The sequence below is a fragment of the Monodelphis domestica genome, chromosome 4 (genome assembly GCF_027887165.1).
Source record: "Monodelphis domestica isolate mMonDom1 chromosome 4, mMonDom1.pri, whole genome shotgun sequence".
Lineage (NCBI taxonomy): Eukaryota > Metazoa > Chordata > Mammalia > Didelphimorphia > Didelphidae > Monodelphis > Monodelphis domestica.
This window is the reverse complement of record NC_077230.1, coordinates 405239199-405255669: the sequence shown is the minus strand read 5'-3', so window position 1 is coordinate 405255669 and position 16471 is coordinate 405239199. Positions and strand designations below refer to the sequence as shown.

Here is a 16471-nt window from a genome sequence, read left to right as displayed (position 1 = left end):
TTCCTTCCTGCCTGCTGGCAGGCGGCCAGCCCTACCCTCCTTGCTATCTTATCCTGAGGTCCAGGGGTAAAAGGCCATTCACTCCCTGGCTTAGCCATTCAAAGGGCCCCCTGTTTTATAAACATCATCATTATTTGTCCTGGTGGCACCTTGGCATACAGTTCAGTGAGCCTATTGGGAATCTCCAGCTCAACTTAAATTCTGTCAAACATCAAAGTGAGAAGGGCTCTTCCATTTCCACAAAGTGAAATGAAATTATTTGTTTGGGACTTGGACTGAGTAAACAGATAGCAGAGAACGTCAGAGTCGACTCATTTAATCAATGGGGTAACCTGAAAGTACTGTAGGGGTGCTGGGAAGACCCATTCTACAAGTCTTCCACGTTTCCAAGATTGAAAGCTCTTGCATTAGTTGATGACTACAAACAAAATTATATTCTTAGAAAACTACTTTGGCCAAAAGTGATTAAAAATATCACCAAAAGTTCATGGGACTCTAGGCTAGTTTTAGTAGAAATGAAAAGATCACGATCATAGTCCTTAATTTCAAAACAGGAATCCTGAATATGGGCATCTGAAGTCTCTGCCTGCAGAATCATTCATTCATTAATTCAACAAATATTTCTTAACCCCCCCGAAGTGCTTGCCACCACACGGCAGACACGTAATAAATGCACACTGGTGTGAGTTGGCCTGCAGAGCCCTGGGCTTGCTTAGCCCTGGGGAAGATATATAAGATACAAAGAGTGTTTACAAGTGGCATTGTTGGGAGCTGATCTGATACAAGAAGAAAGTGGAGCCCCTAATAGACCTGTACTTATTCCCCCAAGTCACTATTAATAAGAGCAACAACTCTGAGGTGCTACCGGGACCCATTCATCATATTAGTAAAAATGACAAAAGAAAACTGCAATGGTCAGACAGGCTGGGGAGAACAAGCACTCTCGTGCCCTCCTGATAGAGCTATGAACTGGTTCAACGATTCTGAAAAAGAATCTGGAATTATACCAGTAAAGGCAATAAGCAATGCGTACGCCCTGACCCAGCAATCAACCAGCAAGTACTCACTAGGCTGTGCTTTGGGGGTATGAGGAAGAAGCAAACAAGACGTTCTCACTGTAACAGGAGAGAAAGCCTATGTCCACATAAGATAAATTCAGATTTTGTAGAAGGTGGCCTCAGAGGGGGAAGGCAAAACCAGCTGGAAGGACTGGAAGGGGCAGCAAATGAACTGATTCTTGAAGGTGGCCAGAGTGGAAGGGAAATGGCCAGGGCAAAGGGGGAGAGATGGAACATCATCTGTGAGAAACAAGAGGCAATTTGCCTGGATTGAGAGTGCCCAGAGGGGAGTCTGTCTGGTCATGAAAAGCTTGAAATGCCAAACAAAGGGCTTTCTATTTGATTCTAGAGGGAATGGTGAGCTCATGGGGCAGAAGAGCATGGCCAGACCTAAACCTGGGGGGAAAATCACTGTAGCAGCCAGATGGAGTGGGACTGGAGAGGTCAGAGCCGCGAGATGAGGAGATCAGCCAAAAGGTTACTGCACTAGACCAGGTGAGAGATGACGAGGGGATGAAGTGGGGCATCAGCTGCATGAATAGAAAGAAGGGATCCTTTGGAAGAGACGGCAAGATTTGGCAGCAGACTGGGTGAGTGGGTGATGGAGAGTGAAGCAGAGAGGGCATTTATCCAAAGTGACACAGGGGAAGTCCTACACATAAAAAATATTTATGGCAACACATATTGTGGTGGCAAAGGGCTGGTACTTGGGGAGTAGCCAAATGCACTTTTCCATAGGAATAGGCCAGAATATTATTGTGCCATCAGAAGGAAGGAATATGAAGTGTTCAGGGCAACCTGAACCAATGTAGATTCAAGTGAGCAGAATCAGGAAAACCACCATCACAACAACCACAAAAATGTCCAAGAAAATCTTACTGGAAAAACACTGGAATTCTGATCAAGGCAGTGACCCACAGTGGCCTGGGAGCAGTGATGTTGCCCCCCTCTCAACAGAAGAGCAGGAACCTGATCAGAGCTGCAGAATGGAGCACATATGTCCCACAGGGCCTACATATTGATTTATCCTCCGGCTCACCCATACCTTGTTACGAGGGAAGCTTCTTTGGGGAATGACAGTGATATTTTTAAAAGGCCATCAATAAAACATTTCCTTTAAAAAGCAGGGAATAGTCAATGGTTACAAACATGATAAACCAAATTAATTATGGTGCTAAATATAGAAATAATGAAGTCAAAAATAGGAACAGACTTGGGGGAAAGCTAATGAGCCCAATCTGGGTCATTTGGAGTGGCAACGGGACATCTAATTGGCTATGTCCTATAGGCAGCTGGAGATGCCTAGAGCTCAGAAGAGATGCATGAAACAGAGGGATTGGTATAAGAGTAACAAATAAATAAAGATATGGGAATAAGAGAGATTGCCAAGGTAGAGAGCAAAGGAAGGGAAGAGGGCCAAATACATGCTTGGGGAACAGTCCCTTGAATGAGTCAAGAAGGCAATGAGGAAGGAGCAGTTAAAAACCAAGAGAGAGTAGGTCACTAATGCAAAGGGACAAGAGAGCATCCAGTAGCTGGGGGCAAGTCAACCATGGCACAAGTGGCAGAGAGGCCAAACAGAATCTACTTTTGTAAGGATGGGGACAGAGGTGAGGAGATAGAAGAGGAAGAAGAACAGGGAAAAGGAGAGAAAAGCTTTGCAAGGGTGGTAGTGGGAGAAGCCAAACTTCAGGGCTTTACGCAAAGAGCAAGAAGAAAAAGAGTGAGAGCAGTGGAGTGGGAAACTTTTTCACAAATTTAACCAGTGAAAGAAAGTGGAAAGTGAGCTCAGTAAGAGGCTGGGGTCCGAGGGGTTAAAAGAAGCTGTTTTTAGAAGTAGGGTGCTCAGGGCATGTTGGCAGGCAACAGCAGAGATCTGGAAGGCATCCTCAAGAGAGGGATGATGGCTGAAGGAGAAAGTGAAAGGAATGGAATCAAAGGACAGGGAAGGAGATTAGCCTTAGGAAGGTACCAAAAGATCCCTTCTTCTGTCACCACAGAGAGAAAAAAGTAGATGATAAGGCTGAGAAGTATGGAGGAATGAAAGAAGGAGGGCTGATGAGGCTCACAGTGGATGCTTCTACCCTCTTCCATGCATGCATGAGCTATGTGTAAGCCTAGCATAAATAGCTGACATCTGCACAGGGCTTTACAGTTTACAAAGTGCTCAGTACACATTCTCTCCTTTGATTCCAACAACCCTATGAAGTAGGTACTTTGGGCATTAAAATTCCAACTTTACAGGTGAGGACATGAAGGCTCAGGGAGATTAAAGGACTGTCTGGGGTCACATCTCATACTTCAGAAACCAAGCCTTTGCTGTCTCTAAGTCCAGGGTTCCATTCACTAGATATCCCCAGGCAAGGGGAGAGAAAGAAAAAGACTTATGGGGAATGACATTGGGAATTGATCAGGACAACATAAAGGGCCCAAATGAGATTCTATACCATACATTTATAGGAGGAGAAATCAACTCAACTTCATGATTTTTTTTCCAAGGGATACTCAGCAGCCCTGGAGCAGGAAAATAGGAATCTAGAAAGGGGGTTACACAAGGAGGAGAATTAAACGCTCTTGGAATCCAGGGAGGCTCCTGAGGTTGTAAAATTCCACCTTTTTCATCCCACTGTCCAATTCACCTCAACTTAGTTATGCAAGAAAAAGGGAGTGTTGGGGGGAGGCTGATGGAGCCAAAGTTGAAACTGCCCTAGGTCTAAAGAATAATGAAAGGTCATCAACTAACAAGACTAAGTCTTAGTCCATCAATTGGTAGAAAAAATAGCTACTGGAGGGTCTGAGATATCATCTCTGAAAATTAGAGCAGATACTCAGGAACAACTTCAGCAATCAAATGGGGCTTTGTATGGTGTTTTCTTTTTTTTTTTTAATCCTTACCTTCCGTCGTCGAGTCAATACCATGTATTGCCTCCAACACAGAAGAGTGGTAAGGGCTAGGCAATGAGGGTCAAGTGACTTGCTCAGGGTCACTCTGTGTGGAGTTTCTGAAGACATACAGGCCAAAGTGGCCTAGGAAAGCCATGGTACAGATGCCTGATTGGGCCTCTCTGGCAGAACACGTTGAAGGAGGGAGGCACAATATGAAACCAGACTAATTTTGCTGTCCAATAATCATAAATTCAGGACAAGAAGGTGAATGACTTTCTAAATGCTCTCTCTTAAGAAAAGACCACAGGAAAGAACAGTTTCTCAATCCAAGATAATGAGCTCCCCTTAAGGCAAATGCACCTCCTAAAACATCCATTCTTGTGACCTTAGCATCCTTCCATCCCAAGGACTCAAACAATCTGGAGCTGTCATCACAATGCTAAATGGAACCACCAGGTAGAGAGTAGAAAGAGCACGGGGCTTATTAGGATAGATGACCACAGGGAGAATCACTAAGGGCTCCAAGGTCCACTCTACTCATCTATAAAATGGAGATAATGAGAGCACTTGCTTTTCAACTCAAGTGACATGTCTAAAGTGATACAGAAATGTGAGCTGGTTTTCTTATTTAAAACATGAGCTGCTACTGCACTGATCTATTGCTATAGCTGGTCATTTTTTGAAGTTTATAATTGGGTTCAAGTATTTTCTACGTCTTTTTGTCTTAGAAAATAAGCATATCTAAATGCATTCTCTTCATACCCTTAACATGCACTCTAAAATTAAATTTGCCTTTAGAGAAAGGGTCTTATTTGGCTAGAGCTAAGTATCCTTGCTATCTCCCCCAAACTTCCCTCAATTACAAACAAAAAATTATTCTGACAGAAGCAATTTCAACTGGGAAGAATGAAATGGTGTCATTTTGGTCCTAGAAAGACAGCACAGCATGATGGACGTATAATAGATAGGGTCATGGCTTGCTAGAGGACAGGACGAACCTCACAGAGTCAGGCACGTCCATCCTCGACCCCTTGCCAAATAACCGCACAAGAGCAGAGGCTATAAAAGGAGCCACCCTGACCACAACCATCAGCCTTCTTCCCCTGTTGAAGACCCGGAACTCACACATACACACTGAGTCAGCTTATCTGCCTCCTTGGGCCTGCAGACTTCCCACTGCCTTGGCTGATCTAAATTATTCATGGTAACCTACTCGCTTAACTAGACCCTGCTGTGATCGCCAGCTATGCTGAAAGCAACAGAATGCGTCGAGCCTCCCAGATACCAAGAAACATAGAGCAGACCTGAGCCAGCATTTGGCTTTATAAGAGCTCTTCCCAACACTTACTTGGGAGGGGGAAGCTGAAACTTGTTCATATTGTAACCAGCCTAGCAACATGCAGTGAAGACATTTAATAAATATCCTGGCGATCATGAGATAGTCAGCGAGTGTTTTAAACTAGAACCTATCGGAGTCTCGAGTGTTATCTAGGGACGAGGGGGAAGAAAAGTACCTGCAGGAAGAAACCGTGGACAATGGATGTGATATGCTTTTATCACTGAAAACCCAGCTATAAAAAGAAATGTCTGTATGTGTAAGAGCCATCACCACATCTTTCTGCAGTTGCCATGTGGGAAGATGAAACTGTGTTACCATGGTTACCACTGCCAAGGAAGAGAGTATTCAGATCAAGCCAGAGTCAAAGGTTCGTCCCAGTGAACTCAAAAACAGGTCTGATTTACTGCTTCCCAGAATAGCAACAAGGCCTAGAATAGACCACCTCCAAGGGAGAGAACAACTCTGGGTTTCACAATTCTTTGCACAAACCTAACACTCCGACAGTGCAGAGAAATAGCAAATGAGATCAGAACCTGACAGTAATGAGAAAGAAAAGCATTTGCCTTCCTCCCTCATCCCAGAGCGCTCCCAGCAGTCCTTTCCCAGCAATCCCATGCAAAAAGAGACCACGATGGCTTGGCCACAGACCAAGAGACCCTGCAACTTACCTGTGATGATGTTTTCCGAAGTGACAGTGACCTGGACTTCCACTGAGTGCTTTGAAGTGTAAGTAATCTCAGCACTGACATGAGCCACTTCTCCAATGTTCATGGGGGACAGGAAATCCGTGCGTTCCACCCTGGCCAAGGCAGCCACACAGCTCTCCTAGGGGATCGATCACAAAGACATCTGGTTTAGGGCAACGCAGACAGACCCCAGAAAGAACAAGAGCCCTACAGGACTCCTCCACCCCCAAACTCTGAGCCCTCTAATGGTATGGCAAAGCCAGCAAAGGGGGAGTGATCTGGATAGGGAGACCCACATCAGAGCAAGAGGAGCTTCTCCGGAGACTTATGGGGCTTCCTGACCACAGCCACCCCCAGCCCTAGCCTTCCAAAATACTATGCCAGTCATTAGAGTCCAGGAGGATTTCCTACATTTCTCACTATACCCCCTCTTTCTTGCCTCTTCCCAAGAACTGTCCCTTGTAATAAAAAAGAGAAGAACTAGTTCAGCAAAACCAACATCCATCAAGCTCACCCTTAAATGTATTGTTCGGCACCCTCAGTGCCCACCTCTACAAAGCAGAGAGAGCTTGTCCTTTGATTTCTCTTCTTTTTAGCCAGCTGAGGTGATTATTGCCTCAAAGGATCCCATATCACCCTGCATCAGTCTCTATATATATTCCCATGCTTCTCTGGATCTCTCAGTCATCACTTCTTACAAGGCAGCAATATTTAATCACATTTAGGGATTTATTTATTTAGCCATTCTCAAATCAGTAGGCTTTGACTCCGTTTCCTCTTCTTGGTTCCCAAAAAAGGGCTGCTCTAAACATTTTGGCACATATGGGATACTTTTTTTTAAAATCACTGATCTCCCTGGGATATATAATCAGCAGTGGGATCTCTAATCAAAGGATATGGGCATTTTGGTCATTTCTATTGCACAAGCTAGACAAAGTCAAGAACACTTCCTTTCTCCTCACAGATAGACTTCACTTGTGAATCCAAGCCTACTTAGGTCTATCGTGCTCCAACCATTATTGAGATCAGGCTCAATCTCAGATATACAAATGAAATGACTACCTCACTCCCGAATAAGAAAGAAAGGAGAAAAGTGTGTGTGTGTGTGTGTGTGTGTGAGAGAGAGAGAGAGAGAGAGAGAGAGAGAGAGAGAGAGAGAGAGAGAGGAGGGAGGGAGAGAGAGAGAAAGAAAGAAAGAGACAGAAACAGAGACAGAGGGAGAGAGACAGAGACAGAGAGAGACAGAGAGAGAAAGAATGCATGTCTCAAACTTATGTTCCAATCTCCTCGTGCAGTAATCCTCACCAATCCCATGGGAAGAATAGCTGCTATCTCTTTGCCACAGACCTAGATACAAGGACAAGAAGCCCTAGAAGTTGCCTGCAAGGATGTTTTCAGACAAAATGGTGAAATATCCCCTTTCTAGATTCACTGAAGTATCCAAGACATACCAGATTCTTCATAACTATTGTAATTACATGTGGGAAAAGACTTAAATTCTAGGCCCACCTCTCAGAAAGTTCAAATCTCAGATCCCCTAAGCATGTAAACAACCACTCTAAGTGGCCAACTCTTGTTGCTTTCCTCTCATGATCTGGAGAAGGATCTGGCAGAGGATTCGGAGAAGAAAGGATCTCAGAGATACAGATGATAAAAAAACTAGAAAGAAGAGAATTAAGGAAGGGAGAGTGATCCACAGTGTTAAAGGCTGCAGAGAGGTCAAGGAGAATGAGGATTGAGATAAAGCCTTTAGAGTTGGGTACTAAGATATCAGACTAACTTTGAAGAAGGTGGTTTTCATGGAATGAGAAGGTCCAAAGTGAGATTAAAAGGGGTTAAGAAAGTAGGAGTAAAGAAAGTGGAAGAACCTATTGAAACAGCAGTGGCAATGCTGGATCTCAGACTATTTTTTCCCCTTGGAAAAGGAAAGGGAGGAGGGAAGAGATTTGCCTTTTTTTTTTTAAGGTGCTACAACATAAAGAAACATAAGTAGTGAGTGGCATTTGATTTTTCATTTTGGCTCTCTGATCATTTCAAACTGAAGCAACAAATAGTCTTGCTTATTACCATCATATTAAATTTAATATACACTTAACAAAGTATACATAACAGAAGTTCCCAGCTTCCAATGCAAGCCTTTTCTGTTGTTTGTATATTGAAATGTCTGTTATTTAAGTTCACAATAAAAAATATATTAAAAATGGGATGCTAGAATGGGATTTGGATTTGTGGACAGAGGAAATAGAAGAATGATGGGCTTCTAGGCTAAAATTTACCTAACAAGGTCTCGTAAGAATCTATTTGTCTGAGTTCTTATAATCTACTCAAGCAGGGTTCAGACAGAAAAAGGAGAGAGAAAACTGTCTAGTTATTTCAGGAGCATCTTCAATATAATACAGGACTCAATCAACAATCATTTAAGCACCTACCATGTGCCTGAGAATAGCAGAGATACCCAGAAATACAAGAAACAGAATTCAAGAAAAGAGCCAGCAATAAAATTCTTGGCTAATAATGTGGGGATTTGTTTTGCTTGACTAAGCATTCGTGTTATAGGGATTTTCTTTTTCCTTTTTTCCATGGGGGATGGGAACAGTTAGAAAGAGAAAATAATGTTTATTACTTGAAAAAAAAGTAAAATGTAAAAGTTACGTACAAAAGAAAGAAAATGAAAAAACCCTACTGCCTCAGAGGTCTAACCAAAAGTACATCCGTAGGTTAATAGACTAAAAGAACTAGCCATCTGAATGTAGAGAGGAAAATTTTACTCCACTATTAACAACTGAGCCTTGGTAGAATGAGACCATATGCTCTGGCCTCAGGAATATTGTCCTTGAAGGGTTTTCAAAAGAACAGAAGAAGTAAATGGGAGCAGAGCCCCCTCCTATGTTAAAGAAGCTAGACCACTGAGAGAAAAGGGGAGAACATTCAAATGGAGATCAGTGGTGCAGACACGGAAATGTTATCTTCATCAATAAATCACATACAAACTACTTAGAGAAAGACATGAAGACTGCAGAAAGCAGTGCCTGGCCAAGAGGCCCAGGGTAGGAGTGACAGTGGCCTTCAATTACACAGACATCTGCAGGAATCCTCTCCCAAAAGAAGAGAAGCTAATGGTTTCTTGATTAGTTTTAATTTTAAAAAAATATTCTTGGGAAAGTTGAAGAACCAAGAGAAAATCCTATTCTGTACCTGATTCTTGCTAACAAAAGTATAAACGGTGGGAACTTTGGGAGAAAGGGACAATTCCATATGAAAATATATGAACGAGGAGAGGAAATCTAAGGATTTTTACCTTATACCCTCAAGTTTAGAAGAGCAGATTTCAAAAGTACTCAGATAAAGGATAGATAGGATCCTGTTTGGTCTATAAATCTATGGGGGAATGACAGGCCAGCAAGGATGAGAAGCTCTCAGGAATCAAATTCTAAGGACAAAAAGAAAAAATTCTAACAACAATAACAACAACAATAATAATTAGCATTTATTGTTGTGCCAGGGACTATGCAAAGCACTGTACAAAGCACTGATCATCACAACATTCCTGGGAGGTATTACTCCCATTTTAAGGTTGAGGAAACCAAGGCAAACAGAGGTTAAGTGACTTACTCAGGGTCACACATCTGGGAATTATCTAAAGCCAGTTTTGAAATTAGGTCTTCCTGACTGCAGGCCCAGACTTCTATCTACTGCACCACCTGGAGGCTAAAGAAGAAAAAGGAGAGCTGTCTACTGAGCCTGCTATTGGACACTCAGGAAGAATCAAATGCTAGCTATCATTATTTTAAAAAGCTACGCACAGATGAGCAAGAATACAAAAGGACAGTAAGATCCTGTAAATCTGTTAGGAACACTAAAGCTCAGAATAAAGCTGAGGGTGGGCAACAAGAGAGACTGAGGAGTAGAACTGCAAAAGAAAAAAGTAACTGGTCACTTATCACTTGTATATATGGGTACATGACTTGGGGTTTGGGCTTTAAAAGGTCACTCAATAACAAAAATGAGTAATATGGAAAGAGGTATCAAGTGATAACATTTGTACAACTTAGTGGAATTGCTTATCAGCTCTGGGAGCAGGGAGGGAAGAGGGGAGAGAGAAAATGAATCATGGAAACATGGAGAAATATTTTTAAAATAAATATTTTATTTTAAAAAGAGAGAGAGCCAAGACAACATAATATTGGGGAGGGGGTCAAGGAAAGGCAAGACTGCTGCTGGAGCCAAGTGGGGAAAGGAGAAAGAAGGCAGCACTGCTGCTCAGCTCTCACCCTGCCCTTTTTTGGGTCTGTTGAGAAGAATGATCTTTGGCCTGGAAAGGACAGAACAAAAATGGCTCATTGGGAGATGATGCCCAAGATTATTAAGGCAAGAATAATAAAAGAGCTCTGGCTGCTTTGGGTGAATTTAAGACCCTGTGCCCAACTGGGCAACTTGGGAACTGACAGAATATGCAGAGATGTGATGAGCAGGCGTCCTACAGGAGGGGAGAAAGGCAAAAGCCCCAGGTTCAAAAGAAGAGCAGGAAAAGAATGTACTCAAAGCTGGCCAGGAATGGCTCAGTGTTATTCAAGTGACTGTTGGAACGTTGAGCAAAGGAACTGTTGGATCACCAAAAACCAGCTTGGCTCCCCCAAGTATAAGTCTTGTAGGATGGCCTTATTTAGTTTTATGATTACGAAATCAGGAGGTATTGGCTGATTGTTTACACTAGATTTGAGCAAAGTATTTACTCCAAATCTCTTAATCTGTGGCAAGATTTAGGACAAACAATGGCACAATGAAATGCATTCTGACCTGGTTGAATGGCAAGATCCCAAAGGGAAGTCATCCATCATTCTAAACTTGGCAGGACATCTTCAGGAGAGAGCCCCAGGGATCTCTGCTTAGGCTCATCCTATTTAATACCTTGATCAATGACCAGGACAAGGCATAGAAAGACAGCTTACCAAAAGCAGAGAAGCTGCAGAGAATTCAAAGCCAAAGGACAGCTATCAGATTAAGTGAAATAAGGGTTTTTTAAGTTTTTTAAATATATCTATATGTCTATTGTTTTAAAAACTCTTCCCTTTGGTCTTAGAATCCATACTAAGGGTCGGGCCCAAGGCAGAAGAGTGGTAGGGGCTAAGCCATGAAGGGTAAGTGACTGGACCAGGATCACCCAGCTGGGAAGTGTCTGAGGCCAGATCTGACCCCTGGACGACTGTCTCCAGACTGGGCTCTCTATCCCCTGAGCCACCCAGCTGCCCCTAAAAATATATACATCTTGGCAGACTAGAATGCTGCACCAAGCCAAGCAAGTTGAAATTTAATCTAAAAACCTCCTTCCCAAAATGCAAGAGGAAGCAGGCATGGCCAGATAGCATCTCATCTGAATAACGTGACAAGAAAAACTAGATACGAGTCAAGAGCGTACTGTGGCAAATAAGAAAGGAAGAACAAACTTGGGCAGGCCCAGCACCCAGGACTCGAGAGGTGCCCCATCTCCGGATTGCCATGGTTAGCGGCGGATTGTGGTTCAGTTCTAGGCACCACATTTTACGAAGGGCATGGAGGGACTGGCAAGGATCCAAAGAGAAAGGCCCGTGGCCCGGGGAAGGGCTCTGAGCTCCTGCCACGGAACACCTTCTGAAGGAACTGCGGGCTGGAGAAGAAAAGATTGATGAGGAACCAGGGAGCCCTCTTCAATAGCCTGAAGGAATGCCCCAGAATGGCCGCGTGGCCCCAAAGAGCCTATGGAGGAATAGTGGAGGCCGCCACCAGGCTGACTGAAGAACATTTCCAACCACGGCAGCTCGGCGGACGAGCAGTGGATCGCCCAAGGGTGGGCCCCGGCAAAGACAAAGGACTCCTCAGAAGGCTCAACCGAACAGAATCCACGTCTCACCCTGCTCTGATTCTGCTCTGATTCTCATTCACAGAGAGATAGGGCCATAGCACCACCTACTGGCAGCCGGCAGTGGAGACGGGACACAGGGAGCCCCCTAAATCAGTCAAAGCTTTATTAAGCACCTACTGTGTCAGGAACTAAGACTGGAAGAGAGGGGAGGCGGGTTATAAAGGGCTTTGCGCCTGGGAATGATAGGGAGCCACTGGGGGTTACTGAATAGACAGTGACAGAGATGGTTCTGGGTTTAAGGAAAGTCGCTGTAGGCGATTTAGTGGATAAAGCCACACTTAGAGACTCAAAGTCCTGGGTTCAAATGTGACCTCAGGCACTTCCTAGCTGTGTGACCCTATGAGAGAGGGAGGAACTGAGGATGAAACCTAGGCTGCAAGCCTTGGGGTCTTGGTACCTTCAATAGTAATAGGGAAATGTAGAAGGCAGAAAGGCCTGAGGTCAGTGTTGGACAGGAAGTCCAGTTGGAGATGTCCGACAAGCAGGTGGAGATGTGAAACTGGAAGTTAAAGAGAAAGTGAAGGCAGGGGAGTTAAGATTTCAGAATCATAACTAAATCCATGGGAGCTGAGGAGATTAACACCAAGTAAAGTAGTAATATAGCAAGAAGAGACACAGGACAGAATCTTGTCTGTCTCTGTGTATCAGTGTCTGTCTCTCTCCCTTCCTCCCTCCCTCTGTCTCTCTCTCTCATACACACACTCACTCTTTCTCTCTCCTTCCTCCCCCACTTCAATAATATAAGCCTGAAACTGGAAAGAACTTCACTGGCTGTCAGACTTCCTACCTTTTGCAGAGATTGGGCCTATTTAGATTTTGTTAACTTATTTATTCCATATATTTTTTATTAATAAAAAGCCCTGAGAGAATGGGTCCTCTTATGGAAAGGGTTAAATTGATTTCATGGCTCCCATCATATTCTGCAATCAATTCTAGATGCATTCAAGGGGGTGTTAGATGTCTAAAACACAAATAAGAAACTACAAGAAAATGGAACTGTATTTTTAGCCCATCTAAGAAACTATCAGAGACAAAACAGATGAATTCAAATACGTCATTTTAAAAGGTGAAATGGAAAGAGACAGAACAGGGAAAGCATGCAAGAAAAATGGAACATAGGATCAGAGGTTTAGAGTTAGAAAGAAAATCAGGTTTACTATCTAAATAAAATACAAGAAAAGAGAAAGTCAATACCCAGACTCCACTCAATTTTGAGACGAAAGGGACTCAACACACAAGGAAAAAGAAAAATATATGCAATAATGCATCATTTAGCAATCAAAGAAAAACTTTGAAAATCTAATAAACATTTTACTCTGTAAAATCACAATTTACATACATATGTGCAGGCAACTATGTGGCCAAATAGATAGTGAGTTGGAATCGAAATCAGAAATATCTGAGTTCAAATTTGGCCTTGGATACTTTCTAGCTGTGTGACTCTGAACTTTAGACACTTAAATGCTCAGTTTCCCTATCTGTAAAATGTAAAATCATAATAGCACCTACCTCTCAGGGATGTTGTGAGATATTTGTAAAGTGCCTAGGGCATAGCATGCACTTAATAAATGTATATTATCTAACTATTTTCTGACAACAGTTCAGTTAGCAATTAACTGAAATGGAACCAACTTTGAAAGCCTACTGTACTCAGATCAGTGTCTAAGCAGGCTTCCAGGAGACAGGGGAGGAAGCAGACTATCACCTCGATTAAAAAGGGGGGGGGGGGGGGACAAAGGACAAAAAAATGCAGTTTTCTGTGGCTATGCATATTTGGTACAAGGGTTGGGTTTTCTTTTCTTCTGATGGGAAAGGAGGAGAATGGAGGGAAAGACAAAGGCCATTGCTTTCAGGAGCTTAACTCTAAATGTGCCATCCTGAAAAGAGTTGTTGAGGTAAAAGGGACCTGTGAACAAACGTATATGGTCTATCAAAACTTCTCTCTCCTTCCCCCTTTCATTGGGACACTAGCATTTTCCCACATCACTGGCTTTGCAGCTTTGGGGTCAGCCCTGGTCTTCCCTCTCCCTTACCTACTACATCTAATGAGTTTCCAAGTCTTGGTCATTCTACTTCTATGACTTCTCACGTATCCCTCCTTTTGTCTTTCCTAAACCCTAAACTGCTTTTGTTTCTGCCCCCTCTCTCATCCATCCTCTCTACAGAGGCCACCCTGATCCCCCTGCAATTCAGAGCTGACTGAGCTCCCTCCTTAAACACATCCAGGGACTCTATTGCCTCTAATATAAAATATTGAATCCTTTGACCTGGCAACCCCCTCAATCTGGCTGCCCTTAGCGTTCCAGGCTTATTTCATACTAAAGCTTTACATATTCTCTCCATTCCCATCAAACTGGCCTCCTGGCTGACCCCTCTCCAGGCCTCCACAGCTAGAAGTCTCCCCACCCCAGTCCACACTTGTGCCTCTTGGATCCTGGGCATCCTTCAAAACACACCAGTGGCACTTCCCCCTCCACAAAGGGCAAGTAAGGCGATCAGCTTTCCTGCCCCATCCCTCCTATCTGGCAGTCCTTACGGTTTCTTATCTATGAGCACACAGTGAAACTCTTATCTATTATTGAGAATATAAATTCCAGGACCGCAAGGAAAGCTTTAATTTTCTCTGTAGCACTCAGCACAGTACCTCCCACATGTAGGTGCTTAATAAATGCTTTTGAGTCAGACTGACGAGCAAGTCTGCTGTACCAGAAGACAACACTTCAGACCCAAGGCAGTCCTGCTAAGGTTTTCCCAACACCTAACTACTAGCTTCTGCCCCACTGAGTTAAGAAAACAGTTCCAGGCGAGCCAGGAAAGGAGGCACTCTCACACCTGCTCTGATTTTGGCAATTAGCTTCACCCTCTCTGATCTGGCAATTGTTCCAAATTCCAGAAGGCTGAAAGGTCACCCTTCATTACTCCATGACATCTATTTAGCCTCAAGAAGAGCTTTCCTGGCTGATGTTCACCGTCTTCAGGTGGCTCTCACTGGCAGCTTGGAGCAGTTCTCAAGAGCCCAAATTCTGGTTCTTTGAATACCAGCCTTTCTTGTTCTACGGAGGCAGCCATCTGTCTATGTAAAGCAATTTTGACAATATGAATCTGCCCCTGTGCACCCATTTTGCTTAGCCTATGTAACAAAGGCATACATAGAATAATATAGTAGTCCCCCACTTAACCCTGGAGAAACTGCCCATCAGTTCTGCTTTCATTTTCTATTTTTTAAATTATTTTTTGTGGGGGAAGAAGGAAGGCGATAGGGAACTAGGTTAAGGGGGCAGGAGTAGCGAGAGAAAGCATGTATTTTTAGGATTGGTAGTATCTCCTTATAAACAAAGTTACAGCCACCCACAGTAGGTCTTGGAGTCTGTCTTCTGAAGCTATGGGGCTCTTCACAAAATATACTAAAATGCAAATACATTAAATGCCATGCCATAACAATCAACAGAATGATGAAATTAAGGATAAAGTTCATGGTAAAGGATGTACAAGCCTGTTTGTTCAGTAAAGTTAACACAGGAATGATCTTGCCTTTTCCTCACCACAGCCTTTATCACGGGTGATTGGCTATATAACATTTTTTATGAAGCTATGGAGAAATGTTCGGACAGTGGCTCTCTTTTTCCTCATATATATGACCATAGCAAGCAATATTATTTTCAACAAGTCTTTAAACTTTTAAGAATCTTCAAGTATTTGGATCCATCTTTTAAATACAAGAAAAAAAAACCATGAAAATGGTAAAATACTTCTGCCAATATGAGCCTTTTTGGGTCAACTTAAGCTTTCCTTTCTTCTTTTGAAATCTTTGTAGCCAGCAGCACTCTCAGACCCTCACTAGACATTTTTCTCCCTGAGACTCAATCAAACCCAAAGATCTCAGCTTTTGAGACAAGAACTCACTATTTGACAAAAACTGCTGGGAAAATTAGAGATTCAATCAATTCCTGCACATCATTCTCATCCATTCCTAGCTCCAATTCTTGGGGTAATTTTACAATCTTGTTACTCATTTCTTTTGATTTTATCAAATCCATGAAAATTGGGAATGAACCACAGGCACACTTTTATCCAAATCCTCTTCATACGAGTTTTTTTGTTACACCTTCCCATGTCACAGCAATGTTACAAATTACATGGTAAATGCTATAGGCCCTAGAGAAAGGTCTTAATGTCAAGTCCTTATCTATACCTAAAGCTGCAGCTGCTTGGGAAAATAGCAAATAACATGCCTTGAAATTTATGATCAGACTTCCAGGCTAAGATGTCCACAAGAGTAGAAGCAAAGGTATTCTTCTCATCACCATATATAAGATATAAAGCATGCCAAAAGCACAAAAATCAAAATCAGATGAGCAAATACTGTAGGATGCATCCTTGAAGGTAGAAAGGGATTGGGCATTTCCACACTATAAGGGGGTAAAACTACTCCTACCAAAGCACAAGCTGATCATCCCTCCCCTACTCAACCAGTCAGAGCAAGTGCCAGGCAAACTCTAGATTCTTGGGGGCTGGCTGAGAGCACCACAGACATACCCCTGAGAGCAGCAAGACTTGTGACCCCAGGAATTTGAGGAATGCAGAGATTGGGCACAGAGAGGTC

The 16471-nt window shown here is 43.1% G+C and overlaps 1 protein-coding gene across 7 annotated transcripts in view; it reads right to left on the bottom strand.

The window, feature by feature from the left end:
* The window catches only part of ACOT7 (acyl-CoA thioesterase 7), a 161349-nt gene that overhangs the window by 97386 nt on the left and 47492 nt on the right, over positions 1-16471 (bottom strand). For all 7 annotated transcript variants that reach the window (XM_056795923.1, XM_056795922.1, XM_007492087.3 and 4 more), the window contains exon 3: positions 5952-6108. In XM_056795923.1, the coding sequence (XP_056651901.1) occupies positions 5952-6108 (157 nt within the window). The remainder of the gene's footprint in view (positions 1-5951; positions 6109-16471) is intronic.